General features: G+C 44.4%; 1 protein-coding gene across 7 annotated transcripts in view; it reads right to left on the bottom strand.

Moving 5' to 3' along the window:
• The window catches only part of CDC14B (cell division cycle 14B), a 150,228-nt gene that overhangs the window by 24,262 nt on the left and 113,384 nt on the right, over positions 1-12,582 (bottom strand). For all 7 annotated transcript variants that reach the window (XM_030193631.1, XM_030193633.1, XM_030193634.1 and 4 more), the window contains exon 12: positions 5,808-5,905. In XM_030193631.1, the coding sequence (XP_030049491.1) occupies positions 5,808-5,905 (98 nt within the window). The remainder of the gene's footprint in view (positions 1-5,807; positions 5,906-12,582) is intronic.

The raw sequence follows: 12,582 nt of genomic DNA, 5'->3' as shown, positions 1-12,582 counted from the left end.
GTTACTGAAACGTCTCTCTCCACAAAATGTAGAAGTCTCAGGACATCCTGTTTTATCGGTTTATAAAAGAGGAGTTATATGAATATTTTGTGGCAAAAACAAAATATGCAGCATGCACTGTTTAACTGGTGAAAACATACTCTGTGGCTCCAAGGATCAAGCCATTTGAGAGTTGTGAGCATATTCTGGGCTTGATTTTGATATTTTACATGGGTCTTCCCTTTCCCCTTTGGCATATGTTATGTATTGATAATTCAAGAAGTACTTCAGAATAACATTGTTGAACCGTGTGAGGCCTGGCATAGTCTATACCACACTTCTGCCTCATTCACTTTCCAAGCACTGGGTTGTTTGGGCATCTGCCTCCTTCAATCAAGTCAGCAGCCAAAGAGAGAAAGGCCAGTGGTTGAAAGCAGGAATACCAAAATCATTCCATAACGGTTCAAGCCTAGCTCTATCTTAGGTCTGCTGCTTTCCTCATCAAAACAGAGTGGCCAGAAGTCGGATGACCGTCTACTACTGCAGCTTCTAAACAAGAATCCTCCACCACTGACAGCATTAAAGATTCTAGACTGGCCAGTGTCACCACGTAACAAGCCCTAGTTTTAACAATGTAGCACAATTACAGGCCACACCCAATCTGTTTAGTTATTCTCCACCTGTGATTCTTAGTGGCCGGCTTCAGCTCACCTACATACTGATGCCTGTTGCAGTGTGTGTCAACAGCTACCTTTGGTTCACTTTCCTCATCAAGGATTAAGATTTAAGGAGGTAGTGGATGAATGTTCTAGGTCCAGAGATAGTGGCTGAGAATGACCAAGGGAGAGGATGGGGTATGGTGCTCATCTCAGACAAAAAAAAAAAAAAAGTTACAGCTCAATGCACTGGAAACCCACTCCAATATACAGCTGGGCTATGCATCTGAAGACCACTGAATGAAGCGTGTTAGCAGGACAAGTTATGGCTTCAGCCCTTTATTCTGCACAGCTCATTTAGCTATTGCACAGTTAACAGAACACATTTATTTCATTTTATACAATTTCATAATCTCTCTTCTCTCGTTCCACTGTTGTTCCCATCTTACATAGTAACATAGTAGATGACGGCAGAAAAAGACCTGCACGGTCCATCCAATCTGCCCAACAAGACAACTCATGTGTGCTACTTTTGTGTATACCCTACTTTGATTTGTACCTGTGCTCTTCAGGGCACAGACCGTATAAGTCTGCCCAGCACTAGCCCCGCCTCCCAACCACCGGCTCTGGCATAGACCGTATAAGTCTGCCCAGCACTAGCCCCACCTCCCAACCACCGGCTCTGGCATAGACCGTATAAGTCTGCCCAGCACTATCCCCGCCTCCCACCACCGGCTCTGGCACAGACCGTATAAGTCTGCCCAGCACTATCCCCGCCTCCCAACCTCCAGTCCCGCCTCCCACCACTGGCTCTGGCACAGACCGTATAAGTCTGCCCCGCACTATCCCCGCCTCCCACTACCGGCTCTGCTATCTAATCTCGGTTAAGCTCCTGAGGATCCTTTCCTTCTGAACAGGATTCTTTATGTTTATCCCATGCATGTTTGAATTCCGTTACCGTTTTCCTCTCCACCACCTCCCGCGGGAGGGCATTCCAAGCATCCACCACTCTCTCCGTGAAGAAATACTTCCTGACATTTTTCTTGAGTCTCCCCCCTTCAATCTCATTTCATGTCCTCTCGTTCTACCACCTTCGTATCTCCAGAAAAGGCTCGTTTGCGGATTAATACCTTTCAAATATTTGAACGTCTGTATCATATCACCCCTGTTTCTCCTTTCCTCCAGGGTATCTTATCTTAGCTTCCTTCTCATTGTTCTGTATCCAGTCTTCTTGATTCGGTCATTTGCTTTTCCCTCTATGGCTTGGTGATGGGCGTTACTGCTCAAATGTTTTTACTTGTGCTAATTTAACCCTTTTGGGGTATGTGTTACCAGGGCTTTTTTTGAGGGGGGTACTTGGGGGTAACTGAGTACCGGCACCTTTTACAATAAAAATCGACCCATGGAACCCAAGTTTAATAATAGAGCTCAGGCTGTACACACCAATTCTGTCTTGTCATAGATTCTGTGACTGGTTGCAGGGGGCCTGGCTAGTATGGGGTGGGTCCCTCAGTGATCACCCCACTCCTGAAGGGTGGCCTAGCATTTGAGTACCAGCACCTTTTTTGCTAGAAAAAAAACCACACTGTGTGTTACCATGTGTCCAATATACGGTATATGGATTTTCCACTGAGTCACCGCTGCTTAAAAATCACTTTGCTTACTCCTTCTGCTTTCTGTTAATGAGACCATTCCCCTGCTCTTCTCTCTCTCAAAACTCCTGTAGCAGACTGCCTGCTCCTATTTTCCACAGGTTCTTCTCATTTCTATCTCCCTAGTGTCCATTAGCCTTCATTTAAATCTAGTTAATACACTGAGATTGTGCTTTTATACTTACTGTCCATTATCTCTTCCTGTTTGTTCTTTCTGCTCTTCTCTCTCTCAAAACTCCTGTAGCAGAGTGCATGCTCCTACTTTCCACAGGTTCTTCTCATTTCAATCTCCCTAGTGTCTATTAGCCTTTGCTTAAATCCAGTTAATACGCTGAAATTGTTCTTTTATACTTACTGTCCATTATCTGTTTCTACTGTTTGTTCTTTCTGCTCTTTCTCCTGTTCTTCACATTTTGTTGGCCTTGGCCTGGCCCTCGTCTCATATTTTTTTTTTTTTTGGTGTACAGGTTCCAGCCCCAATTTCCTCTTTCAGTACTGCAAGACTCAGCACTTTGCCCAGTACTCTTCTCTATGTATATAAATACACACCTCTTCCTTGCATTCCCTGCTTTTGTGGTTGAGCTGCTCTTGTTTATAGGCTAATGGCACCCAAATCCCCACTCAAAAATGTTTAATGGCCTTATCACTATTTTTGATTAGATGTTTCTATCACTTGCAGCAGAATTGGGTTGACAAAAAAATGCCTTATCTGTAATTCCCTTTGTTGGTTTCCAATGTGTATTGGCTAGCAACTGAAGAGACCAATGCCAGCTTTCATGGAGTCATTCTCATCATGTCTCCTTTATCCCAGAATTCAGACTGCTGAACTTCTCTCTCTTGTTTAAGCCCTGGATTTTCAAATCTGTAGCCATGGGAGCCAGAATGTAGTAGATTCCCACCTCCCTCCCCCCATCTTGCTACAGTTCAGCTGCGGCTTCACTGAGCTATCAGTGGTATGGATTTGTGGCAAAACAAGCAACATCTGAGACCAAACCAAACCAAAAGTCGTATGGCCCCTGTGAGCATGAGATCAAGAGAAAATGCTGTGGGCTGAGACTCTATGCCCAGAGCAGGAAACCCTGGAATACAGGTATCTTACGGGAAATGATCCACTGGTATTACTGGCGCAAGACTGATTCCACAAGAGTCTCTGCAATGACAGATATAAATGAAGGTTAAGACTATCTAATCGTTACGAAAAACACTATGGAAATGAGAAACGGACTGCCAAGAGTGAGAAGCTCAATTGCAATCCAAGTATGGTTTTTATTTGCTTGATTTGTGGGAAGGTGGTCTCAGACAGATGCAGGCCCCAGAATGCTGGTGGGACCTGAGGAAGCAAGACCTCCCAAAGGTAGGGAAGGTGCTTTACAAAACACCACCACCATACGACAACTCGCACACATCGGACTCTCAGGCACAGACTCTAAATGAGTTCTTCTGGGAAAAAAAAAGCGATTTAAAACAGCTCCTTTACTAGGGTTCCCAACATAAGCAAATTTGTTACCTTTCCTCTCATTTCATAACTCTTCCTGGTATAGATTTCAGAGAGTCAAACAAGTCACTTGATTTTTATTTTCCCCCAAAAAATGTTTGTTATTTGTAGCTAGCTATTTTATTAGGGCATCCCATTCACCTTCTACTATACTTTAATCTGATATTTCCTGTTCCCCTCTGCTCTTATTTTTTTCTAACTTCAGTAATACAATCTATGCACCCCCTTTCCTTATTTACCTTCTAAACAGTCCTGAGTTTTGCTTCTCATTCGTTTCTGCAGTTAGTTCAAACAATCAAATTCATCTTACACTTGCTTTTCATTTTTTTTTTTAAGTCTTTAATTTCAAGATACCTGCCTCTCTCGGGGCTTTGTTTCCAGTTTCAGCCACCTTCATCCATCTTGTCCTTTTTCTTGAGCTACTTCCCACTTTTTCTTCCCCTCCACATTTGCTCTACTTCAACCTCGTCTCAGTTCAATCCATTACACATACTTGTTTTCTGCCATTACTAGTTACATTCTACAGTCTGGTATTTGAGGTCCTTGAATAGAATTGATAAAAGCATTATATAAATAGAAATAAAGGTATAGACTTTTTTTTTTTTAATCCTGCAAAATTTTTAAAAAGTTATAATTTTCTTTAACACACTCATCAGCCCAGAAGCTCACTTCTTCCAAAAAAAAAAAAAAATCACTTGTTCTCCATGCAGCAGAGCTGTGATAAAAACATGATCAAGGATTTATGGCCAACTCTCTCGTCATCGCCATGTGATCCTGTTGCTTTTTACCACCTCCATAGTGTGGAAATCGAAAGAAAAGCTTTGAAAATAAAGAGCTGCTTCATCAACTGTAGGGTATCTAGAGTTCATTTGACGGAAGCTAGCAGAGACAAGTTCAGACTCCACCAGGGAGCGCTGCTACACATAGGTAAGAACAGATAGTTAGAAAAAGCACAACTCCATTCCAGCTTTCTTCGAATGCTGTTTTATGGGGGACCTGGTAGTTTCCTTTTGCCTTCTTTATACAACCAGTTCTATTGGAATTAGGACTGGAAACTGGTGCTTTCATTTACAACCAGGGATTTCGCCTCCATTTTATAATCGCCTCTCCAGTCTTCATGGTGTCAATCCTCAGTCAGGGGTCACGCACCATGCATGCTTCCAGAACTCTTCAATCATGGTCCCAAAATCCAACCACATGTGTGATGACTCGGACTTCCTCCTCCTAGGGGGCACTGAATACAGCCTCCGCAACAATCCCAGCCAGTGAAGACTTTGACTCATGAATGGAAGGCATTCTGCTTTAATTAAGGCAGTTATTTCAAACTGGGTTCCCCCAGAAAATAGTTATTTCAAAATGTGTCTTCCCCACTCCTCCTTGTGTATGGCATAATATAATGAGGGAAATATAATTTGGAAAAAAAAAGTGTCTTCCTGCTTATGTACACAATCATCTTTTAGAGCATTTTCATAAAGCAGATCTAGAATGTTAATTCTGTTTCATTAATTACAAAAAAAACATTTACTTAAGACAAAATAGTGAAATCCAAGAAATTGCTTCCTTCCTCAGTTTGCATGCATACATGCATATTGAATTACAATTGGAAAGCAAAGCAGAACAAGTCAAACAGAAAAACAAATAGTGGCTGGAATGAGGAAAGAAAGAGATGATGTTATTGCACTACAAGCAGTATTTAGTTTGACCAAAAAATAAAGGATCCCAGATGCTGCATAGGAGCATTTCCTGCTAGCAAACAGCACACATTGGGAGGGTCCAACTTTCCAGCCCTGAACCAGCACAGCCAGTACCTGCTGACATGAATGTCCTGGGAGTCGGAAAGAAGCAGGTTAATGATTAGGAATTAGCAATGACACGGGACTGGGTGATGCTGGTAAATTAGTTAAGCCAAGCTGCCTCTTGTTTTCACAATTAGGTTTAACTATCACAAAGGGTACAAACTGAAGGGAAGATCCTCCCTCTTCCACCCCGCCCCCCTTCACGTCAATATACATAACATGAACTTACGACAGTGGTGAAGTGATTGATCTTGCCTGCCTTTTGCTTTTCAGAACCCGGAGCTTATCACCTTGCGTCAGTCTGCCCACATCATCTTCATCGCTATACTGTGGAAATAAACAGACCACCACAAACTGTGACTAGCCCATCACTAAACCAGAGTTATAGATTATAAAAATACATTTATTTGCTGACCCCATGGCTGTGCTATGCCTTGGCATATGAGCAATCTAGTTTCAATTCCCAGGTTAAATCTCCTGCTCCCCAGTGCCAGCCGGCTGGTGGAGGCAGAACTGAAAAGGCAAAGAAGTGAGGGGAGAAGGGTTATCCTAGCTATTGTTCACTGGCGACAACTGGTGCATGCGTATCCAGCTTTAGACAGGGCCAGGGTCTATGGTCTCTGGCCAAACATTGAAATGAGAGCTAGGAAAGAGGATTATAAAGGTAGGGGAGGAAGCCCCAAGCTGCTGCTGATGAAAGCTCATGACACAGTAGCTCAATAGAAGGCAGTTCTAAAACTAAAAGTGATTAAAAAACAAACCCAGATTCACTGTATGCAACACGTGTGGGACTAACCATTGCAGGCCATATAAGGTAGCTACACCCCATACCATTTAGGCCTTTCGTACCACCTACCACCACATTCTTAAAGGTGACAAACTTGTCAAGATCAAAATCCCACCCTCGTTTTTATAATAAAATCCAATAAGGATGAAGAGTGCCCAAAAGGTGCATTCAAAAATATTTTCTTTTAGAGCTGGGGATATGGAGACCTGGAATTCCCTCCTCCTCCACTCAGCGTCCAGCTCAATCAGAACCAGGATCTACTCTGGGCTCTGGGGACTAGGAGTTTTTAGTGTATACTCTGGTGGATCCTCCTCCACTTCTATTCCACTATCAGCTGGTGTACCTTAGGGATCTGTCCTGGAGCCTCTTCTTTTCTCCTTCTATACTTCTTCCCTTGATACTCTGATCTCATCTCATGGTTTTCATTATCACCTTTACGCTGATGACGCCCAGATCTACCTCTCCACACCAGAAATCTCAGCAGGAATTCAGGCCAAAGTATCAGCCTGCCTATCTGACATTACTGCCTAGATGTCTCACTGCCATCTAAAACTAAATATGACCAAGACTGAGCTTCCTATCTATCCCCCTAAACCAGCCTCTCCCCCCATTCTCTATCTCTGTGGATAGCACACTCATCCTCCCAGTCTCATCAGCTTGTAACCTTGGGGTCATCTTCGACTCCTCTCTCTCCACTTCTAAAACCTGTCATTTCTCTCTCTATAATATCACCAACATTTGTCCTTTCCTTTCTGAGCACACTACCACAACCCTTATCCACACTCTTATCACCTGTCACTTAGACTATTGCAACTTGCTTCTCACAGGTCTCCCACTAAACCATCTCTCTCCTCTTCAATCTGTTCAAAATTTTGCTGCACGACATATTCCACTAGTGTTGCTATGCTCATACTAGTCCTCTCCTCAAGTCACTTCACTGGCTCTGGAATATTTTCTCCTTTTCTCCCATCGCCCGCGCCTCCTCTCAAATATTTTCTTTTCTTCTTGTGTCCCTCTCCCCCCTCAGTCCCCCTCCTAGAATACTATTTCCTGTTCTCCCTGTTTTCCTCTCTTCCAGCCCCCCCACCACAGAATATTTTCCTTTCTCCTAGTTTTCCTCCCAGACTCCCCATAACTTTTTCTCCTTTTCTCCATGATTTTCTCCCTCTCAAAATATTTTCTCCTCTCCTTCCAGTCCCCCACCCCCAGAATATTTTTTTCTCTCAGTTCCCCCCCCCCCCCAACCCTCAGGAATATTTTCTTCTCCCTGCTTTCCTTCCAGGCTCCCCCATAATTTTTCTTCTTTTGTCCCTCCTTTCCTCTCCCCAGGCCCCCTAAAATAATTTTCTACAGTTCTTCCAGCTTTTCTCCTCCCTCGACACTGTCCAGCACTGCACCCTCTCCTCATCATCTGCATCTGAACCCTCCCCACATCTGTCTCTATTTTGACATCTGCTGCCCTCCAACACTCTCCTCCCCAGGGCCTCCAAACCTGCATCCACCAACGCCCCCCTTCCCACCTCTTCCAGGGCCACCACTGCCTCCCGGCATCTCACCAAGTCTGCTGCTGCTCCTCCTTGAGAAAAAGGAGCAGCGAGTATGGGGATATTCAGACTCAGATGTGCTTCCAATAACTTGCCAGTCCTGTCCTCTCTGATGTGAGCTTCTGAAGTATGCTTTCAGAAGGGGACTGGCAAGGTATTGGAAGTGTGCCCGAGTCTGAATGGCCCTGCACTGTTTCTTCCCCTTCCCCCCCCCACCTCCACCCAGGAAGTAGCAGCAGACTTGGTGAAATACTGGGAGGCAGAGGCAGCCCCAGAAGAGGTGGTACGGGGGATGACCCGGAAGTGGTTGGAAGTTTCCGCAGCAAAGCAGGTGAGGCAGATTTTTGGCACCCTGAGCCAATGCCTCATCTGGTCCATGCCTTGAGTTGACCCCGTATACTCCTCCCTGACCAGCAGAAAAGCCCTCTTCCTACTGCAGTGTACCTCCACTGATGCAGTCTCTATCACCATACCACCATCCCCAGAATGAAGACATTGAGACGCCTTTCTTCCCCACCATACAGGCTTTTCTAATGCACTACTTATGCACCTTCCCCACTCTCCCAAAGGATAGGAAAAGGTTGAACAAATACTACAGTCTGACGAGTACACTCTCTACGCAATACCGCATTTTCCTCTGGTATATTTGTATCTGCAAACAACTCCACAGCAAATGGGCCGAAGTACCCACCTCCCACTAGCACTTCTGACCCTGATGGGATTGGGATCTTTAGAGGCCCCCAACAGGAGCACGAATGCTCATTTTTCAGCAGATCTAAAGAAAGGATTTGGTGACCAGAAGAACAAAAGGAGGAGAGTGGGCAACTCTGGCAGGTATCTCTCTATACTGAACTAGTGAGGAACAGTGCCCAGTGACCACTACCCTCACGCTCGGGTACTGGTACAGCAATTAAAAACACATACACATAAAAAAGGCACTAATGACTTTGTCCAACTTAAAACAATGCAGTCTCAAACAAGTATTCCCAATTAACATGATCAAATGCCTTTTCCATATCAAACTTATTAACAGAGAAGAAATCTCTCTAGACCTAACCACTTCCACTGAGGCAATCACCTTTGTAAGGTTCATCACTGCATGTTGTCTCACGATCCTACTTGGTGGTTCAGTACCAAATCCTGTAAGATTGAGGTTAGCCTTGAGCCCAGAACCCATGCTAAGAGCTTGTGGTCAAAATGCAGCAAAGATATTGGTCAACTGTCAAAAGGGGCTTTTGATGTGAGAAATGCCTGCTTATACATATTCTCAGCTCTTCCAGGAAAGTGCCAATTCATACATAACCCACAGCAGCAAAATGCAGCAAAGATATTGGTCAACTGTCAAAAGGGGCTTTTGATGTGAGAAATGCCTGCTTATACATATTCTCAGCTCTTCCAGGAAAGTGCCAATTCATACATAACCCACAGCAGTTCTAAGATTTTGTCATGTAATACTTGTGAAGTTCTTCTCTAAACCCATCCGGGCCTGGGGCTTTGTACTGATGTACTAGGCAGCTCTCTCAGATCAGCTTTTCTGATGCACCGAGTCCTCTAGGTTAGAAACCCACTGTCTTCTATCTCAGCCATATCTCACTAGTTCAGTGTTAACTTCATTCAATTTCAAAAGGACTGTTCCAGTTGTGGGTTTTTTTTCTAATCTAGGACATACTCAATTGCCCCAGTTACTTCTGTGACAACTGCGGCCACACCAGTCCCTCAGACTCTAAGTGCAGACTCAGGGCCAAGTGGCTTGTCCACCATCCGGCTTTGGCCACTTTTCCCTTTCTCTTTTTCCTTCAAGTTTTTGCAGTTTGGGGTGGAAAAGAAGCACCAATAATGCTATGGTGATTTAGGTAGCAACTTAAGGGGTCCTTAGCTTCACACATTTGCCACTTGTACAGATGAGAGGGATCAAGAAGCAAAATACTGTCCTGCTCTGCTCATCTCGTCATGTGACTACTTGCAAGCATTAGATTCGAATCTGGTCACTAGGCGTCACTGTTGCACAACCCTGGAACTGCATACACCATTATTAGAAAAGTTTGATAGCACTCAGAGAGAAGTATAAAGGTTCATGCATCAGTCAAGCTTTGTATCCGACTCCATCTCTATATGTTCCCCACTGGGCTCATTACAAGTCAGCTTTAAGTAAGCTAATTATAAAGCCTGACCTTGGCTCCATGTCTAGCAAGCGAAATGGACCAAAGGAAAACAAAAAGTATAGAGTGGTGTAACCTGCAGAGAACAGCAGATACAATTCTAAACAAAAGGTACAGAAGAGGTAACCTGTATGTTCTGCACAGAGCGGCAAGTACGATTCTAGTCACCTTGCTGTGCAAATCAAATGGGCCATGTTGGTCATTACCTGCCACCTGTCACTATGCTACTCTCTTGGTATGGGCCACTCTCTTGCTGGCACAGAACAGCACTATCCTAACCAAACTGGAGCACTTTCTAATTGCCCTCTCTCTTACCTTTGAGAAACTAGATTGAGACCAGTTGGCTGACTGTAACATGATGACAGGGATGATCAACAGTAGCAGAATTCCTGTGCTGGGCTACCACCACCACCACCACTAATAATCATTTATATGGTTCTACTAGACATACACAGTGCTGTGCACAAATATGTAAAAAGACTTCAAATGGAACAAGTCAGCTTTCAATGCCCATTTCTGATGCAGCCTTCCGGCTTCTATGTTGGATAGAAGCTAGAATGGCGCAATGGGATCCTCTGGCTTGCCTAGAGGAGCCAATCATGCTGTCACATAGACAGACATCTATCACAACATATTCTGGTAAGCCATGCTGTGAGAACTGAACCGAGTCATAGTATCAAATACTTGGAAGAGCCCATGGTACTGAGTACCATGAGGTGGCACCTATCAGCAGAGGAGCTGGAAAGATGATGCTGGATAGGACTCTGCCTCTATTGTGGCCTCCTGAGCACATGTGAAATTCTTGAAAGAGCAGGCTACCGAGTCAGAGCAATCTCAGGAGGCCGAGGGCCAGGAACAAGGACAAACCTGACCTCTTAAGATTAAACTTTATGATGGGATTTGTGACTGGATAGAGGGATTTGAACTTATGGGGAATGTACTTGTGTGACAAAACAGTGGGCTTTAAGCCTGTAAACTGTATTGATTATTTATTGAAGTGTATTTCTCTAGTTTGGCCAGCAGTTGGTGCATGTTTATGTTTAAAGCTGTTACCAAGAAATGACTGTTCCCTCTTTAGTTAACACAGATAAGAAGTAACCTGCAGTGATGTGGCCAGCTACTTTTAAAACTTGTTGTTCTGGGTTCTGATTGGCCCAGAAGCTCAAAATTCAACTAGGATGTGCTGGCTTTTTCTCCAGTTTTAGCCAGGGAGAAAAGAGAGAAGGATCTCTTTGCTGAGACCATGTGAGCAGCTATATGTCCTGATCTCTCCAGTTACTATTTAGATAGTATACAACTGGATTGTAGCTCTCAAGGACAGAGGTCAGACAACCCTGGTATAAAACCTTGAGCAAACAGCACATCTAAGTACAAGAGCTAGCAATAGCAAAGGAAACCTAGAGAAGATATGCTGATAAAAGATGAGATACTCCTCCATTTGCAGTAGGAGATAAAGTCTGGCTCTCTACCAGACATCCAAGGAGTACAAGACCCAAGGAAAAGTCTGAGCAGACATTCATGGGACCTCACAGCTGGGAACCAGTGGATAGTACTCATGCTAATAACCTGCTGGCCCGATTTCACCATGACCACCCAGAAAAAACAGGACATGCGGCTCAGAAGGGGCCAGCAAGAGGGGATGGTACCTTGGAAAAGTTTGCTGGGAATTGAACCTGTGGCCTCGTGGGCCAGTGACAGCTGAGCCACAGAGGCTGCTTTACCAACAGTGTTTCATGAAACTTGACTACAAGCAGCAGGAGGAGCCTACCCACCCACTCCAGAGGAGCCACTGGACCAGAAAGAGGAGTGTCTTATTGGTAACAGTATATAAGAAAGCCCAGACACACACCTTTGCTGGTTCAACATTGGGCCGGTCTGGCGTCTAGTGCCAACCCAGCTCCATGCACTGCTTCAGTGCAAGTTATTACCTCCACATTTCCTGCTCTAACTGGGGTTCCTGTTTCATGCCTGGTTCCTGCTCAACCTGTGTTTCCACATTCGATTCTTTATCCTGTCTGGTTTCTGCCTTGCTCGACTCTGTCCTGGCCTAGCCTCTCCATCAATTCCCTTGCCCGGGACAGACCCTCCCAGCCAGTTCCTGAGAATATTGGATGCAAATAACATGACCCCCTGAATCAAGCTCCATTCCTTCTCATATCAGTACACGAACTGCCACTAAATCAACCCAAAAGAAAAACAATTACACCCATTGCTCATAGACTCAAAGCAATCAAGCTCTGTGACAGAAACGGATGAATTCCCCCTTAGCAGTCTGACACCTGAAATGTTCCCATTCCTGCCCCCTGCTCCCCTAGGTCAGCCACACCAAGGAAGAGGTGACAGCAATACTGTTTTAATGCAAGAACTCTTATATGAGGTTTTTTTTTTTAACCTATAAACTTGGTAAAAGAAAATCTCTGGAGTGAAGCTGCAGGAAATATGGATTTTTATAGCACCTGTGAGCATCCAGCAACTATCACTCTGGCTGAAGTGAAACCTTTGTGCAGGTCAGCA

Source organism: Microcaecilia unicolor, chromosome 2, assembly GCF_901765095.1.
Source record: "Microcaecilia unicolor chromosome 2, aMicUni1.1, whole genome shotgun sequence".
Classification (NCBI taxonomy): Eukaryota; Metazoa; Chordata; class Amphibia; order Gymnophiona; family Siphonopidae; genus Microcaecilia; species Microcaecilia unicolor.
This window is presented reverse-complemented; position numbering and strand designations above follow the sequence as displayed.